The 19,915-nt window shown below is 42.7% G+C and overlaps 1 protein-coding gene across 1 annotated transcript in view; it reads right to left on the bottom strand.

Annotated features, from left to right (window-relative positions):
* The window catches only part of LOC126473754 (proton-coupled folate transporter), a 298,864-nt gene extending 279,156 nt beyond the window's left edge, over positions 1 to 19,708 (bottom strand). The window contains exon 1 of the mRNA XM_050101010.1: positions 19,579 to 19,708. Coding sequence (XP_049956967.1) covers positions 19,579 to 19,635 — 57 coding nt within the window. The 5' untranslated portion in view covers positions 19,636 to 19,708. The remainder of the gene's footprint in view (positions 1 to 19,578) is intronic.
* Between the last annotated feature and the right edge of the window lie 207 nt (positions 19,709 to 19,915).

Genomic DNA, 19,915 nt, shown 5'->3' with positions numbered 1-19,915 from the left:
TATGCATACCGAGTGACATGACGAGGACTGACTAAATAAAATTAATCGCCGGAAAGGCAGATGCCAGACTCACATCGTTGGATGAATCCTCAGGAAGCGTAGTCTACCTACGAAGAAGGCAGTTTACATAACGCTCGTTTGAACCGATTGCTGAATACTGCTCCTCAGTCTGGCACGCGTAACAGACAGGACTGACAGAGAAAATACAAAAGATCCAAAGAAGAGCTGCACGTTTCGTCACGTGTTGGTTCAGTAAGTGCGGAAGCGACACTGAGATGCTCATCCAAATCCAGTAGCAGACGCTAAAAGAGAGTTCTGTGAATCACAGTGCAGTTTGCTGTTAAAATTCCGACAGTGTGCGTTCATAGAAGAATTAGATGACTGAACCGATTCGTTGCTTCCTTCTACGTATACCTCGTGAAAAAAAAAAAAAAAAGAAAAAACCGTGAAGGTACAATTAGAGAGATTCCAGCTGATACGGAGGCTAGCCAGCAATTGTTCTTCCTGCGCATCATACGAAGTGGAACAGGAAAAGGGGGAAAAACCGCCAAAAAGGCACCCCTGGACACAAATGCAGATGCTAGCCACGTCTGCAAGTTTTCGCTGTTGTGTTTCACCACGAGCGGCACCTGTGCATTGTCTTTAACACGTTGCGTCAGTCGTGGCCAGACAGTGTTCTGTGTAGTTGGTGGTGCATTACGTCGGAGCTGAGTGAATCCGAACGTGGGCAAATTGCTGGTGGTCGCACGGTAACCAAAGTAACCGAAGTGATTGGTGTTTCAAGACGCACAGTCTCGAAGATTTATGCCACATACGGGGAAAGCAGAAATACCGGGTGATCAAAAAGTCAGTATAAATTTGAAAACTTAGTAAACGACGGAATAATGTAGATATAGAGGTACAAATTGACACACATGCTTGGAATGACATGGGGTTTTATTAGGAAAAAAAAAACCAAAGCTATACGCGTGAAAGATCTCTTGCGCGCGTCGTTTGGTGATGATCGTGTGCTCAGCCGCCACTTTCGTCATGCTTGGCCTCCCAGGTCTCGAGACCTCAGTACGTACGATTATTGGCTTTGGGGTTACCTGAAGTCGCAAGTGTATCGTGATCGACCGACATCTCTAGGGACGCTGAAAGACAACATCCGACGCCAATGCCTCACCATAACTCCGGACATGCTTTACACTGCTGTTCGCAACATTATTCCTCGCCTACAGCTATTGTTGAGGAATGATGGTGGACATATTGAGCGTTTCCTGTAAAGAACATCATCTTTGCTTTGTCTTACTTTGCTATGCTAATTATTGCTATTCTGATCAGATAAAGCCCCACCTGTCGGACATTTTTTGAACTTTGTATTTTTTTGGTTCTAATAAAACCCCATGTCATTCCAAGCATGTGTGTCAATTTGTACCTCTTTATCTACTTTATTCCATGATTTATTCAGTTTTCAAATTTATGCTGGATATTTGATCACCCGGTATATCATTCGCTAAGTCACAATGTGGATGGACGATCACTGAAGAGGTTTTTGACGTAAAATGAGAGGTCGATGGTTGGAAATATCACTGCAGAACTGAACGACGCACTCACGAACCTCGTCAGCACCAAAACGACACGAAGGGAGCTCCGTAAGGAATTTTAAGACGACCTGGAATTCCGAAACCACATATCAGTGATGCGAACGCATAAAATGTGGTGCCAAAGGGCATAGAACCTACACTACAGAGTAATGGTACAAAGTCATTTGGTCGGATGAGTTTTGATTGGTTCAAATGGCTCTGAACACTATGGGACTTAACATCTGAGGTCATCAATCCCCTAGAACTTAGACTACTTAAACCTAACTAACCTAAGGACATCACACACATCCATGCCCGAGGCAGAATTGGAGCCTGCGAGTGTAGCGGCCGCGTGGTTACAGACTGAAGCGCCTAGAACCGTGCGGCCACCGCTGCCAGCGACGAGTTTTGTTTCACTCTGTTTCAAACGTGTGGCCGACATTAATTCCCAAGAGTGAAACATGGCCGGGGTTCGGTGATTAATTGGGCAGCCATATCGTGATATTCCCCCCCATGAACCATGGACCTTGCCGTTGGTGGGGAGGCTTGCGTGCCTCAGCGATACAGATAGCCGTACCGTAGGTGCAACCACAACGGAGTGGTATCTGTTGAGAGGCCAGACAAACGTGTGGTTCCTGAAGAGGGGCAGCAGCCTTTTCAGTAGTTGCAAGGGCAACAGTCTGGATGATTGACTGATCTGGCCTTATAACAATAACCAAAACGGCATTGCCGTGCCGGCACTGCGAACGGCTGAAAGCAAGGGGAAACTACAGCCGTAATTTTTCCCGAGGGCATGCAGCTTTACTGTATGATTACATGATGATGGCGTCCTCTTGGGTAAAATATTCCGGAGGTAAAATAGTCCCCCATTCGGATCTCCGGGCGGGGACTACTCAAGAGGATGTCGTTATCAGGAGAAAGAAAACTGGCGTTCTACGGATCGGAGCGTGGAATGTCAGATCCCTTAATCGGGCAGGTAGGTTAGAAAATTTAAAAAGGGAAATGGATAGGTTGAAGTTAGATATAGTGGGAATTAGTGAAGTTCGGTGGCAGGAGGAACTAGACTTCTGGTCAGGTGACTACAGGGTTATAAACACAAAATCAAATAGGGGTAATGCAGGAGTAGGTTTAATAATGAATAGGAAAATAGGAATGCGGGTAAGCTACTACAAACAGCATAGTGAACGTATTATTGTGGCCAAGATAGATACGAAGCCCACACCTACTACAGTAGTACAAGTTTATATGCCAACTAGCTCTGCAGATGACGAAGAAATTGAAGAAATGTATGATGAAATAAAAGAAATTATTCAGATTGTGAAGGGAGACGAAAATTTAATAGTCATGGGTGACTGGAATTCGAGTGTAGGAAAAGGGAGAGAAGGAAACATAGTAGGTGAATATGGATTGGAGGACAGAAATGAAAGAGGAAGCCGCCTGGTAGAATTTTGCACAGAGCACAACATAATCATAACTAACACTTGGTTTAAGAATCATGAAAGAAGGTTGTATACATGGAAGAACCCTGGAGATACTAAAAGGTATCAGATAGATTATATAATGGTAAGACAGAGATTTAGGAACCAGGTTTTAAATTGTAAGACATTTCCAGGGGCAGATGTGGACTCTGACCACAATCTATTGGTTATGACCTGTAGATTAAAACTGAAGAAACTGCAAAAAGGTGGGAATTTAAGGAGATGGGACCTGGATAAACTAAAAGAACCAGAGGTTGTACAGAGATTCAGGGAGAGCATAAGGGAGCAATTGACAGGAATGGGGGAAAGAAATACAGTAGAAGAAGAATGGGTAGCTTTGAGGGATGAAGTAGTGAAGGCAGCAGAGGACCAAGTAGGTAAAAAGACGAGGGCTAATAGAAATCCTTGGGTAACAGAAGAAATATTGAATTTAATTGATGAAAGGAGAAAATATAAAAATGCAGTAAGTGAAACAGGCAAAAAGGAATACAAACGTCTCAAAAATGAGATCGACAGGAAGTGCAAAATGGCTAAGCAGGGATGGCTAGAGGACAAATGTAAGGATGTAGAGGCCTATCTCACTAGGGGTAAGATAGATACCGCCTACAGGAAAATTAAAGAGACCTTTGGAGATAAGAGAACGACTTGTATGAATATCAAGAGCTCAGATGGAAACCCAGTTCTAAGCAAAGAAGGGAAAGCAGAAAGGTGGAAGGAGTATATAGAGGGTCTATACAAGGGCGATGTACTTGAGGACAATATTATGGAAATGGAAGAGGATGTAGATGAAGATGAAATGGGAGATATGATACAGCGTGAAGAGTTTGACAGAGCACTGAAAGACCTGAGTCGAAACAAAGCCCCCGGAGTAGACAATATTCCACTGGAACTACTGATGGCCGTAGGAGAGCCAGTCCTGACAAAACTCTACCATCTGGTGAGGAAGATGTATGAGACAGGCGAAATACCCTCAGACTTCAAGAAGAATATAATAATTCCAATCCCAAAGAAAGCAGGTGTTGACAGATGTGAAAATTACCGAACTATCAGCTTAATAAGTCACAGCTGCAAAATACTAACACGAATTCTTTACAGACGAATGGAAAAACTAGTAGAAGCCAACCTCGGGGAAGATCAGTTTGGATTCCGTAGAAACACTGGAACACGTGAGGCAATACTGACCTTACGACTTATCTTAGAAGAAAGATTAAGGAAAGGCAAACCTACGTTTCTAGCATTTGTAGACTTAGAGCAAGCTTTTGACAATGTTGACTGGAATACTCTCTTTCAAATTCTAAAGGTGGCAGGGGTAAAATACAGGGAGCGAAAGGCTATTTACAATTTGTACAGAAACCAGATGGCAGTTATAAGAGTCGAGGGACATGAAAGGGAAGCAGTGGTTGGGAAGGGAGTAAGACAGGGTTGTAGCCTCTTCCCGATGTTGTTCAATCTGTATATTGAGCAAGCAGTAAAGGAAACAAAAGAAAAATTCGGAGTAGGTATTAAAATTCATGGAGAAGAAATAAAAACTTTGAGGTTCGCCGATGACATTGTAATTCTGTCAGAGACAGCAAAGGACTTGGAAGAGCAGTTGAATGGAATGGACAGTGTCTTGAAAGGAGGATGTAAGATGAACATCAACAAAAGCAAAACAAGGATAATGGAATGTAGTCTAATTAAATCGGGTGATGCTGAGGGAATTAGATTAGGAAATGAGGCACTTAACGTAGTAAAGGAGTTTTGCTATTTGGGGAGCAAAATAACTGATGATGGTCGAAGTAGAGAGGATATAAAATGTAGGCTGGCAATGGCAAGGAAAGCGTTTCTGAAGAAGAGAAATTTGTTAACATCCAGTATTGATTTAAGTGTCAGGAAGTCTTTTCTGAAAGTATTTGTATGGAGTGTAGCCATGTATGGAAGTGAAACATGGACGATAAATAGTTTGGACAAGAAGAGAATAGAAGCTTTCGAAATGTGGTGCTACAGAAGAATGCTGAAGATTAGATGGGTAGATCACATAACTAACGAGGAAGTATTGAATAGGATTGGGGAGAAGAGAAGTTTGTGGCGCAACTTGACCAGAAGAAGGGATCGGTTGGTAGGACATGTTCTGAGGCATCAAGGGATCACCAACTTAGTATTGGAGGGCAGCGTGAAGGGTAAAAATCGTAGAGGGAGACCAAGAGATGAATACACTAAGCAGATTCAGAAGGATGTAGGTTGCAGTAGGTACTGGGAGATGAAAAAGCTTGCACAGGATAGAGTAGCATGGAGAGCTGCATCAAACCAGTCTCAGGACTGAAGACCACAACAAGAACAACATCGTGATATTCCATGGGCTCTGCAAGATCGCAACCATTATGTGATCATTTTGGCTGATAAGGTCCATCTCATGGTACAGCGTTTTCTCCCCAGTGGCGATGCCGTGTTTCAAGACGACACACAGCCCGCATCATCCAGGACTGGTTTTACCAGCTCCAGGACGAATTATCACATCTCCCTTGGCCTCCACAGTCACGAAACATCAATATTAGTGGGCCTTTGTGGTAAACTGTGGAGGAAAAGGTGCATGATCGCTCTCCGCCTCCATGACCGTGACTTCAACCTACCACTATTTTATAGAAAGAATGGTATAACATTTCCTTAAAAATGGCACAGGACCTGTATTCACCTATTCCTTGACGACTGGAAGCTGTTTCGAATGGCAACGGGTTTCCTACCCAGTAGCAGGCATTATGATGTGTTGTATTTTTGATGTTTCCATATATTTACCTAGTCCATTGTCGTGCTCGTTATACGCTACTGGCCATTAAAATTGCTACACCACGAAGATGACGTGCTACAGACGCGAAATTTAACCGACAGGAAGAAGATGCTGTGATATGCAAATGATTAGCTTTTCAGAGCATTCACACAAGGTTGGCGCCGGTGGCGACACCTACAACGTGCAGACATGAGGAACCGAATTCTCATATACAAACAGCAGTTGACCGGCGTTGCCTGGTGAAACATTGTTGTGTGCCTCGTGTAAGGAGGAGAAATGCGTACCATCACGTTTCTGACTTTGATAAAAGTCGGATTGTAGCCTATCGTGATTGCGGTTTGTCGTATCGCGACATTGCTGCTCGCGTTGGTCGAGATCCAATGACTGTTAGCAGAATATGGAATCGGTGGGTTGAGGAGGTTAATACGGAACGCCGTGCTGGATCCCAACGGCCTTGTATCACTAGCAGTCGAGGTGACGGGCATCTTATCCGCATGGCTGTAACGGATCGTGCAGCCACGTCTCGATCCCTGAGTCAACAGATGGGGACGTTTGTAAGACAACAACCATCTGCACGAACAGTTCGACGACGTTTTCAGCAGCATGGACTATCAGCTCGGAGACCATGGCTGCGGTTACCCTTGACGCTGCAACACAGACAAGAGCGCCTGCGATGGTGTACTCAACGACGAACCTGGGTGCACGAACGGCAAAACGTCATTTTTTCGGATGAATCCAGGTTGTGTTTACAGCATCTTGATGGTCGCATCCGCGTTTGGCGACATCGCGGTGAACGCACATTGGAAGCGTGTATTCGTCATCGCCATACTGGCGTATCATCCGGCGTGATGGTATGGGGTGCCATTGGTTACACGTCTCGGTCACCTCTTATGCGCACTGACGGCACTTTGAACAGTGGACGTTACATTTCAGATGTGTTACGACCCGTGGCTCTACCCTTCATTCGATCCCTGCGAAACCTTACATTTCAGCAGGATAATGCACGACCGCATGTTGCAGGTCCTGTACGGGCCTTTCTGGATACAGAAAATGTTCGGCTGCTGCCCTGGCCAGTACATTCTCTAGATCTCTCACCAATTGAAAATGATTGGTCAATGGTGGCCGAGCAACTGGATCGTCACAATACGCCAGTCACTACTCTTGATGAACTGTGGTATCGTGCTGAAGCTGCATGGGCAGCTGTACCTGTACACGCCATCCAACTGTGCGTTTGACTCAATGCCCAGTCGTATCACGGCCGTTATTACGGCCAGAGGAGGTTGTTCTGGGTATTGATTTCTTAGGATCTATGTACCCAAACTGCGTGAAAATGTAATCACATGTCAGTTCTAGTATAATGTATTTGTCCAATGAATACCCGTTTATGATCTGCATTTCTTCTTGGTGTAGCAATTTTAATGGCCAGTAGTGTATAAAACTCCAGAATGTCTCCATGCCTCTACATGTTCCAGATGATTGGCCACCCACGCCGAACATCAGGCTCCAGCTTTGAAAACTGGAGATGATATATAAACATTTAGGTCACACTAACTGATCGTAATAAATATGCGACGAACGGGAAACGTCGACAAATTAAGGGCTGTTCCAAAAGAAAGGAAGGTTGTGGTTCAACGTCTTGTCGATGAGCGATCATTAGAAATAGACTACAAACTTGAATCTGACAAGGATGGGGAGGGGAATAATCCTCGTCATTTTAAAAGGAATCACCCCGGCATTTGCCATACGCGATTTACGGAAACCGCGGAAAATGTAGAGGTGAATGGGTGCACGGTGTTTTGTAACCCTTTCCTCCCTAACGCGAGCCCAGTGTCTGAGCCGCTGCGTACTTCGCCAGGCAACAGCGTGTGGAGCTGGCTCATAAAATCCTAGAGCTGCAGATAACTCGCTCACCAGTGAAGATGCAGACGCGGCGCAAAAATCGCAGCCTGCGCGCGTTACGCGGCGACTTCCGGTAGAAGCTGCAAGAGCTGGAGTTTCGTGAGGAGAGAATAGTCGAGGTGGTGTAACAGGCGCAGTGGCGGATACAGAAAAACCTCAAGGAGGGGGCGCTAAAGATATCTTGAGCTACCTTTACTTTTACCGTGATAAAAAATAAAGTCGCATGGGAAGTTTAAGAAAGTTTATTTAAACTGATTATACACATACACACGACAATGCCATCTTATGACATAAAAAAGTTACACTGGAATAGTCGCGACGTACCGTATGTGTTAGTTGCCTATGTGCCAGACAGAAATGTATAAAATACGATGACGCGGACGCGCGTGCTATATAGGAAAGTACAACTATTCAGTAATTCGATTCAGTCGAGACGACTGACGAAAGAAACGAACGAATAGCGTACGGGCTGACTGGCGGGGGCGGCGCTGGTGGCAATGTGGGCGGCCCCACAAGGAAGTAGTAGAAGAAACTTTTATTTCCATTATTTTATGTTCTGTGGATCATATTTGCGACAAATAGCCATGCTGTGTAACGTGCCAGTAGTAAGAAACATTTTCTCTGCATAAACATGGCTACGTACTGGCAATCCACATAACTAGATTTTTAACGTATTTATAAACAGCAAAATTCTCTTAAAGTAACCTATACTATCCATTCAGAAAGTCACCTAGAAGATGGAGGGAGTTGTCAAGCAAAGACTGCCGGCCGATGTGGCCGAGCGGTTCTAGGCGCTTCAGTCCGGAACCGCGCGACCGCTACGGTCGCAGGTTCGAATCCTGCCTCGGGCATGGATGTGGGTGATGTCCGAGGGTTAGTTAGGTTTAAGTAGTTCTAAGTTCTAGGGGACTGATGACCTCAGCAGTTAAGTCCCATAGTGCTCAGATCCATTTGAACCATTTTTCCCCCCTTGTTATATAGGTTTCTTGTTAGTAGAAAAGCCACCTCCATTTTCCTTGCCCTTGCTACGTTAGCTTCTTTGTCTAAAGCACCTAGACATTGAATTTTGTAGCCCTTTTTATTCTACAATAATCAATTTACACATATTTCGGTACCTCCTTCACATCTGTAACATCATTAGTAATAATAATAATAATAATAATAATAATTTTGTGGCCCAATGGCTTAGTGCAAGTCTTTCAAATGGATGCCACCTCGGCGACTTGCGTATCTGTAATATACCCCATCTTCGGAGAAAAGGGGATCTACAATTTAACGTTCCTTGGCTACCCTCACATCGTTGAGAGATGAAGACTATATTAAAGGCAGGCTGAAAATTTCCTTGCTTCAACCGGAATTCTAATAATATTAATAACAACAACAACAATAATAATAGTAATAATAATAATAATAATATTAATAATAGTAATAATGACCAAGATTCCGAAGGAGGACGTAAAAAATCTCGGTGATTTCAACGCACAAATTGGGAAAGAGAAGAAATATAAAAAAACAGTCGGCATTTACCCTGCACACAAATTCACAAACAAGAATGGCAACAGGCTCATCGACTTCTACCAACAAAACAATCTAAAAATCATGTCAACATCACTTCTAAAGAATCTTAAGAAGCAAAAAACGTGGCTATCCCCGATCCTTCAGCTAGGTGAATTTCAAATAGACCATGTTGCGATCGCCTATGATTTCCAAAAAGAAATACACGACGTTCAAGTCCGCAGAGGGGCAAATATAGAGTCTGACCACTATCTTAAAAGAGTCAAAATTAAATTCACGCCAAAAAGGAAACGCCGAAGGAAAACACCACTAACTCCCAAATTTGATTTGAAAAAATCCAAGAATCAAAAACTACAGAAGAATGGTAGAAACAGCCTACAAACAGCTGAAGAGATTTCCAAACATTAATTATACACAAAGCAACAGAACTGATCTATACAAAAAGCAAGAAAACTGATTCCATTAAAGCCAAAATCTAACCACCCATGGTGGAATTCAAATTGTGATAATGCAATGGAAGAGAGAAAACGAGCCTTCTTAAGCTATAATTTTGACACAGCAGAAACCATACAAGAGAAATTTTTCGGAGTCAGAAAACAAACAGCTACAGTACGTAAACAAACTGAAAGAAAATATCTAAATGAACCACTAAACTCAATTGAAGAAGACTTCAGGAACCACACAACACACGACTTTCACAAAACGTTTGCAAATCAAATCAAAGGATACACTCCACGAAACCTCTATCTCAGGAAACAAAATGGAAAATTGGCACTACCAAAGAAAATTGTCAATAATCAGCCAAATATTTCTCAAAACTTGTAAATTGTTCACAGCCAAGTACAAGATTCTCCAGATTAGCACCTGAACACACGAATGAAACTTCACTACCGCCAACTCAAGAAGAAATTTGTAGCCACATTAAAAAGCTCAAAAATAGTAAGTCAGTTAGTGAAGATGGAATTGTCGCTGAACTACTGAAGAACTTTGGCCCAAATTCCTCAGAAGAGATCGCTCAAACCATCCAAGAAATTTGGCAGACAGAAAAAATTCCAGACGATAGGAAATGTGCACTAATTCATCCATTGCACAAAAAGGGTGAGAGATCAGATGAAAACAACTACAGAGGCATTTCACTTTTGGCGGTCACTTACAAAATTTTATCCGCGTGTCTTCTAAAGAGTGCACAAGAACAGCTAGAACATACAATTTCAGATTACCAAGCAGGCTTTCAACCTAACAGATCGTGCCCACAACAGACCTTTAACCTTAAAACTATTTTAAAAATTAAAGCAATCAGGTCGAAACCAAAAAGCACACGTTTCTACACCTAGACAATCTCTATGCAATATTCTAGAAGAACGCAGACTAGAGACCAAAACTCGAAAACTGACCAAACAAACACTGTCAGAAACCAAATCAAAAATTAAATTCATAGATGAAATTTCGGAACCATTCTTAGTTAAATTAGACTTTAAATTAAATTATTTATTTAATTTAATTTAAATTAAACTTTACAGAAGCTCTCCTGCGAACCCTGCAGATCTCGCCACTATTATGAAACATAGTGTTAGACAAAGTAAGGAAAGAACGGGAAATTGAACTAAGAAAACAAAACTTTAAGAAGTCAGTCGAACTAGGAAGAGGTCAAGGAAAATTGAAGGTGCCATACTTAATGTTAGCAGATGATTTAGCCATTGTAACAGCAGTAAAACAAATCGAGACCCTCGAAAAATGTATAGAGAAGGCTGGCATGCAAAAAGCCTTTAAAAAGACTTAATTCATGTGTTCCAAGTTAGATATTTCGAAAATTAAAATAAATTACGGTAAAATCAACAGAGTCAAACACTGTAAGTACCTCAGTGAAATTATTGAACCAACAGGACTTGAAAAAATAGCACAAAAAAATATTGCAGAAAATCGAGAAAGTGTCCGGACTTAACAAAAAAATGCCTCCAGAATGATATTTTCACTCTGCAGCGGAGTGTGCGCTGATATGAAACTTCCTGTCGGATTAAAACTGTGTGCCGAACCGAGACTCGAACTCGGGACCTTTGCCTTTCGCGGGCAAGTGCTCTACCACCTGAGCTACCCAATCACGACTCACGCGCCGTCCTCGCAGCTTCACTTCTGTCAGTACCTCGTCTCCTACCTTCCAAACTTTACAGAAGCTCCCCTGCGAACCCTGCAGAACTAGCACTCCTGAAAGAAAGGATATTGCGGAGACATGGCTTAGCCACAGCCTGGATGTTTCCAGAATGAGATTTTCACTCTGCATCGGAGTGTGTGCTGATATGAAACTTCCTGGCGGATTAAAACTGTGTGCCGGACCGAGACTCGAACTCGGGACCTTTGCCTTTCACGTGCAAGTGCTCTACCAACTGAGCAACCCAAGCAAGTAAGTAATGCAAGTTCGGTAAGTAATGCAACACACTTTTTTTCTGAAAGCAGGTTAGTTTTATTGCGGATTCCAACACACAGTATTATTTTCCACTTTTTCGGCTACGAAAACCTATTTTTCAACACAGTCTCCGTTCAATGCGACAGTCTTAGGCCGCCTTACTGGGAGGGCTTGAATGCCTGCGTGGAATCACTCTGCTGGCTGACGTCAGACCAACCTCTTGCTGGCTCAGTAACCTCCCGATCATCCACGAACTGCTTCCCGCGGGGTCTATCCTTCGTTCAGCCATACGGATGGAAATCGCAAGGTGCGCGATTCGGACTGTAGGGTACAACAGTCCAATGAAGTGCTGTGATTTCCTTTCGGTTGCGCAGACTTGTGTGTGGTCTTCCGCTGTCATGGAGAAGCAGAAGTTCGTTTGCATTTTTGTGGGCGGAAGTCGTTTATTCAGTTTTCTGAGGGTAGCATAATACACTTCAGAGTTGATCGTTGTACCATTAGAGAGTACACCAAACAGAATAACCCCTTCGGAGTCCCACAAGGCCGTCTCTACGACTTTACCGGCTGGGGGCGCGGATTTGGTCTTTCTCTTTGAAGGAGACGTTGCCTGGCGTAACTCCATGGATTGCCGTTTTGTTTCCGGTTCGAAGTGATGAACCCGTGTTTCATCGCCTGTGATGCTGTTCGACGCAAAATCGTCACGATCAACCTCGTGACGCGCAAGCCATTCCAGCACGGATAGTCTTCGTTGCTCTTTACGGTCTTCTATTGGGCGGCAAAAAACCCAGCGAGCACACACCTTTGAGTACCCCAACTGGAGGACGAATGTGTCACAACTGCCAACAGAGACATCCAGTTGAGCAGCAAAGTGTTTGACTCCGATCCGTCGATCACCTCGAATGAAAATGTCCCCACGTTCCATATTGCAAGAGTCCTAGCTGTGTGCGGCCGACTGGCCCGCGGGAGTTTGGACACCTTTGCGCGATTTTGTTGCGATGATGACAGAGGCCTCGCCAACAAATCACCGTGCTTTTGTTCACTGCCAGGTCACCGTAGATTGTGCAAGCGCCTATGAATATCCGTGATGCTCTGGTTTTCCATCCAAAAAAAAAAAGAACAAAACCTACCTATCGGGATTTCGTGAACAAACAGGGTGGTCCATTGATCGTGACCGGGCCAAATATCTCACGAAATAAGCGTCAAACGAAAAAACTACAAAGAACGAAAGTTGTCTAGCTTGAAGGGGGAAACCAGATGGCGCTATGGTTGGCCCGATGGATGGCGCTGCCATAGGTCAAACGGATATCAACTGCGTTTTTTTAAATAGGACCACCATTTTTTATTACATATTCGTGTAGTACGTAAAGAAATGTGAATGTTTTAGTTGGACCACTTCTTTCGTTTTGCGATAGATGGCGCTGTAATAGTCACAAACATATAGCTCACAATTCTAGACAAACAGTTAGCAACAGGTAGGTTTTTTAAAATTAAAATACAGAACGTTGGTACGTTTGAACATTTTATTTCGGTTGTTCCAATGTGATACATGTACCTTTGCGAACTTATCATTTTTGTTACAGCGTGATTACCTGTAAAACCATATTAATGCAATAAATGCTCAAAATGATGTCCGTCAACCTCAATGCATTTGGTAATACGTGTAACGACATTCCTCTCAACAGCGAGTAGTTCGCCTTCCGTAATGTTCGCACATGCATTGACAATGCGCTGAGGCGTATTGTCAGGCGTTTTCTGTGGATCACGATAGCAAATATCCTTCAACTTTCCCCACAGAAAGAAATCCGGGGACGTCAGATCCGGTGAACGTGCGAGCCATGGTGTGGTGCTTCGACGACCAATCCACCTGTCATGAAATATGCTATTCAATACTGCTTCAACCGCACACGAGCTATGTGCCGGACATCCATCATGTTGAAAGTACATCTCCATTCTGTCATGCAGTGAAACATCTTGTAGTAACATCGGTAGAACATTAGGTAGGAAACCAGCATACATTTCACCATTTAGATTGCCATCGATAAAATGGGGGACAATTATCCTTCCTCCCATAATGCCGCACCATACATTAACCAGTCAAGGTCGCTGATGTTCCACTTGTCGCAGTCATCGTGGATTTTCCGTTGCCCAATAGTGCATATTATGCCGGTTTACGTTACCGCTGTTGGTGAATGACGCTTCGGCGCTAAATAGAACGCGTGCAAAAAATCTGGCATCGTCCCGTAATTTCTCTTGTGCCCAGTGGCAGAACTGTACAAGACGTTAAAAGTCGTCGCCATGCAATTCCTGGTGCACAGAAATATGGTACGGGTACAATCGATGTTGATGTAGCATTCTCAACACCGACGTTTTTGAGATTCCCGATTCTCGCGCAATCTGTTAGCTACTGATGTGCGGATTAGCCGCAACAGCAGCTAAAACACCTGCTTGGGCATCATCATTTGTTGCAGCTCGTGGTTGACGTTTCACATGTGGCTGCACATTCCTGTTTCCTTAAATAACGTAACTATCCGGCGAACGGTCCGGACACTTGGATGATGTCGTCCAGGATACCGAGCAGCATACATAGCACACGCCCGTTGGGCATTTTGATCACAATAGCCATACATCAACACGATATCGACCTTTCCCGCAATTGGTAAACGGTCCATTTTAACACGGGTGATGTATCACGAAGCAAATAACGTCCGCACTGGCGGAATGTTACGTGATACCACGTACTTATACGTTTGTGACTATTACAGCACCATCTATCACAAAGCGAAAAAAGTGGTCCAACTAAAACATTCACATTTCTTTACGGACTACACGAATATGTAATAAAAAATGGGGGGTTCTCATTAAAAAAAAAAAAAGAAAGAAACGCAGTTGTATCCGTTTGACCTATGGCAGCGCCATCTATCGGGCCAACCATAGCGCCATGTGGTTTCGCCCTTCAAGCTAGACGAGTTTCGTTATTTGTAGTTTTTCGTTTGATGCTTATTTCGTGAGATATTTGGCCCGGTCGCTATCAATGGACCACCCTGTATAGTGGCTGAAGCGGGAATATTCCACGATGTCTCATAAAAAATTCCGCATTTCTCAACCGAAATGGCCGAACAAAATGTGCTGTACTACTTATTGAATGCCCCCCGTAACTATACTGAATACTTCCCAGCCATTAGATCTTAGCAAGTTGTTGTTATCGGAGAGAAATCGTTGCTTGCGAAAGAAGCGTACCACAAAGGGCTCCTATAGAATCATTGCTAAATAACGACGATGGCTTCTTGAGTCGTTCACGAATGACGATGTTGTGTATAGGGGAGATGCAAAGTACAAAAAATGTAGCAAAACGGAGGAAGAGCTGCTATAGACCGACGCTTTGCACAGGGATTGGCTATCGACGTAAAAAATTTTGACTCATTGCCTATAAATAGGCGGAAAGGCCCATTATTGTTCAGTTATACAACTGTGAACGACTCACTGAAAACAGCACAGACTTAAAGTACCAAGGAGTAGCCGTCCAAGGTGACGTTAAAAAATCTAGAGATTTGTGTCCAGAGCGATGTAAGACGCCATACCGAGATACACTGGAAGAAGCCTAAGCAAATGGAAGCTTAGAAAACAAGACGTCAACCGATTCTTGAGAATTGCTCCTTCGTCTGGACTTAACGGAGAAGATCCAAGGAACAGCGGCGCCTTTCGTGAGGGGTTCTTCCAGAGGTGTTCACCCAACTGCAGTGGAAGAAGCTATAAGAGAAGCACTGTGAATGGTGGAGAGGTTTCGATTTGCTATTGTGATCTAGCAGCAGTAAAACGCACAAGATCGTGGAAAACACGACGGTAGTAACAATCACAGGTATAACACTAGGAGGAGACACGACTTAACACAACCCATCACTCAGTCTTAGTGTGGCACAGAAAGGAGTCAGGTTGTATGTTGTGGTCTTCAGTCCCAAGACCTGTATTCATCTCTTGGCCTCCCTGTACTACTTTTACCCCGCACACTGTCCTCCAACACTAAACTGGCGATCCCTTGATGTCTAAGAATGTGTTCTATCAACCGACCCCTTCTTTTGGACAAGTTGTGCCACAAATTTCTTGTCTCTCCAGTTCTATTCAATATCTCCTCATTAGTTACGTGAGCGACCAATCTAATCTAGTCTCCAGTGGCAGCATATTTCGAAAACTTCTATTCTCTTTTTGTCTAAACTGTTTATCGTCCATGTTTCACATCCATACAGGGTTCTATTCCAGACAAATACCTTCAGAAGAGACTTCCTAACACTTTAATGTATATCCGCTATAGGTATTCAATCTTAATAATACTAGACCATCTCCCCAGCGAAGTGGATAATCTAATAATAAAACTAAATTCAAACTCAGCCTCCTTCTACTTCCTATAAAATTTTCAGAAGGTGTAATTCTATAATATGTATCAGTATGTGTGTGTGTGTGTGTGTGTGTGTGTGTGTGTGTGTGTGTGTGAATGAGTGAGAGAGAGAGAGAGAATGGGGCGGTATACAGAAAGTTAAGTTAAACATAAATCATCTCTTATAAAACAATAAACATAGCTTAATATTAATGTAAAAGACAATCATGTGGTTAGTGTGTCCTCCTGAAATCCTGAGTGTGGTGACTATAAATCCAAAGTATATTCAGAAAAGCTGTACTGGTGCATATTTGTACACATTATATCATAAATCAACTAAGAAAAATGTGATGAGGTTGGAAGGGAAGGGGAGCAAGACGTCACGGTTTACATAAATGTCATAGTCCCAGGAGAAAATCATTAGGGATACATAACTGTTCCGATTTTTAATCGAGAAACAAAGCGCGTGAAATACTATTTTCCACTTTTAATTATTTGTGTAAAACAAATTTCCTAGAAGCAGAACGTTATATAAACATAAATTTTCACAATATACAAGCCTATCGCATTTGGTTTAACCAGTCTTAATCCTAAAAAATGAGTAGGCGATACGTTGAAAAGAAATGCAGGTGTTACCTATCTAACTTTCTTACCTTTCACTTTGTGACCCTCGAGACAAGTAAAACCAAACCAAAGGAGGTATGAAGGTGCATCACGTAATCCATTTCTCCTAACAAGACTACAGCCATGAGGAAGCTAAATTTGTGGAGAATATGCGCGATGCAGCGTGTGTTAGCAATGCGTATTCAATATTGTTTGGCATGTATTGCGCGCTTGCTCAGTCTGCAGTCAAATCTGCAGTCAAACGAAATCTTAAATTTTAGTAGGAAATAAGTAATTTGTATCTGATTACTGATTAGTAACATTACATAATTTTTAGGATTAACGAATTATACCTAAGTTCCCAGTAAGTTACTAAACATTGCAGAAAATATGCCCAAACTAATACAATAAAAGCTGTATAACAGTGCTTTATCTCTGAAGAAAAAAAAATTATTTATGTGTAATGTACGAGGGTAATGCCACAAGTAAGGTCTCCTATTTTTTATAAGTACATAGACCTGTTTATTTCTACAATGGTTTACATCAGTTTACAGCTTGGACATTTAGCTATTTTTCGACATGATCACCATTTCTGTCGATGCATTTTTGTAGACGCTGTGGCAGTTTTTGTATGCCTATGTCATACCAACTCGCTGTTCAGAAAGTTACGAACCTCTTCTTTCACCTCGTCGTCGGAGTTGAATCGTTGAGATTACAATTAACGCTGACAGGTACTGTGAGGCTCTGAAAAAGCTCAAACGGGCAATTCAGAACTGGAGAAGAGGAATGTTGAACAAGGGCGTACACATTCTCCATGACAACGCTCGCCCACACATCGCTCGGCAAACCGTTGCTCTCCTACAACAGTTTCAGTGGAACATAATCACCCACCCACCCTATAGTCCTGACTAGCCGTCCAGTGACTATCACCTGTTACCTAGGTTAAAAGAACATTTGGCCGGAAGGCGATTCAGCTCCGACAACGAGGTGAAAGAAGAGGTTCATAACTTTCTGAACAGCATGGCGGCGAGCTGGTATGACATGGGCATACAAAATCTGCCACGGCGTCTATAAAAATGCATCAACAGAAATGGTGATTATGTCTAAAAATAGCTAAATGTTGAAGCTGTAAACTGATGTAGACCATTGTAGAAATAAACATTATAAAAAATAGGAGAACTTACTTTTGGGATTACCATCGTACGTACATTTTCCTTTCCGATTCACAAAATGAAGATACATTCTTGCTGTGGGTTTTTCACATACTGCATTGTCATATGCCGATTATCGATCTCAAAATATCATGTTAACTGACAAGAATGAAGTATAAACACAAGTGTCCCAGTTTTTTTCTCCTTTAAATCTGATCAGCCTAGGCTGACTCAATCAAATAAATCCTTTATTACCGTCACCTTGCGAGATTATGTTTTACAAACTGGCTCGCTCACGATGAAGTTTTGGCTACATACGTTATAGTTTTGTTGGCCCATAATACAAATGCATGTCATTGCATGACTACAACTAATGCTGGTGTTTTTTCAATGCATGTTCACCGCTTTTTACTATTTGAACAATCGGAAAATGGTTGTAAAAAAACCGAAAATACTCATCGTGCTTTAATTGTGTACTAAGAATTGCTGTATAGACATTACAATTTTTTTACATTAATTTTTTTATTTAAAAGATAGATTATCTTATTGAACCAGGTCCTCTCGATTCGCAAAATCATCGGGTCAGTTGCAGTTTTATTACAAGGCAACGCTACCAATGGGCAAGTGGTGATGTCTGTTACGTACGCCAGAAGATAATCGTTCTGTATGAGGAGCAAACATTAATATTTGTAATAGAGGTTCAGACCATATTCCTTCTTTCTTTTCTCCTTTTCGTATTATATCAGGCTTAAATCGAGCAGATACTGGAAGTAAGGGAGTCCCAATTGGGAATATCTGAGAGATGACTTCCATTTTCGGCATTCACCTTACAACCAAAGAAAACTTCCAACAAATTTCGTCAGAATTGCGAGTTGGGAAAATCTTAATTTAATTGTGGAGCAATAGGTTCCTGATAAAAATATGAAAGCCTAGCGTACGCGAAAAGTGTATTTGTGTACGTGTATACGTACAGAGTAATGTCGATGTCTTTCTTGACATGTCAGTCGCTGCCAATCTCAGATGGATCGACGGCGAGTTATGATTAATATCAACTGGATTCCCTTGAATAAAAAGAAATAAAAGAGGCAAAACGGTAGGAGATAAAGAGGTTTTAATACCCAAATAAAGTAAATACTGTAGCTGTATATAATGCGAACTGTAAGAAGCTTCAAATCGAGCAAATAGCGAAGAAAAGTCTTCAGCGATAAACAATGTTTTGATCTGCTTGATTCACCACTTCTCTCGGAGACGCTTAATCTCGTTGGCGACTGATTGCCCTATATCAGATTATACTAACGAGGAAATCGTAGTTTACGTACAAACAAGGGTTATGACAGGAGGCAGAGAAATTTTATGTAGTAACAAACGTTTGGAAAAACTGGATTAAAAGGCACAACGTCAACAATCGGCAGTGTCGAGCGCTCTTCAACGGAACACATTGCAAGGCATAAATGTCTCCCTTGAAGTAACTGCGGTGAATTAAAACGATAAATTCCAGCAGTAGAAAGGTAATCATTACGTGACGCTCTTCTCAGCTGTGCTGTCGCAAATTTACGGTAGCTGTAACAGTGCGCTAATTTGTGGTAAACATGCGTACATGACCGGTATCCTCTTGGAAAACTGGCTGCAAGAATGAAAACAAATTCGTGCCTCTACAACAATTAGCAAAACCCTCGGTGGCACAACTAATTTCTTAAGCATGTTTCCATAGCAACCGTGTCACATGGTGCCGCAGTATTACATAAGCCATCGGGTCGGCACATCGTAAATCTAATAAGACTAAAGAACCGAAGACTGCAGGACGCCACCTGTTGCGCACAAGCAGGTACTCACTGAGCATGCGTGGGAGCCCACGTCGTCTTCCTTGTCTGCTTTGGCACCGTTCTGCATGTCGCCCACTTTCGCACGACTGCCGCCGCTTCGCGCCGAGCCTCGGACTGAACTGCGAGATGGGCGCCATATTGACCGGCCGCCACAGTGCTGCCAGCTGGCGGACGTTACGCCAACGATGCAGATCACCAGACAACGTTGCTGGTCAACGACGTCGATTCAGGTGTCACAAAAGACGCAACGCAGAATAACGTAGCCTTTTTACAGCATCAGGAAAGGATACAGACTACGAAAATAAGCAATTCGCAGGCGAAACTGTGTTTTTGTGCCTACCACAAGA

The sequence above is a fragment of the Schistocerca serialis genome, chromosome 4 (assembly GCF_023864345.2).
Source record: "Schistocerca serialis cubense isolate TAMUIC-IGC-003099 chromosome 4, iqSchSeri2.2, whole genome shotgun sequence".
Taxonomy (NCBI): Eukaryota; Metazoa; Arthropoda; class Insecta; order Orthoptera; family Acrididae; genus Schistocerca; species Schistocerca serialis.
Note: the sequence above shows the minus strand (reverse complement) of the source record. Positions and strands in the feature narration are given on the sequence as shown.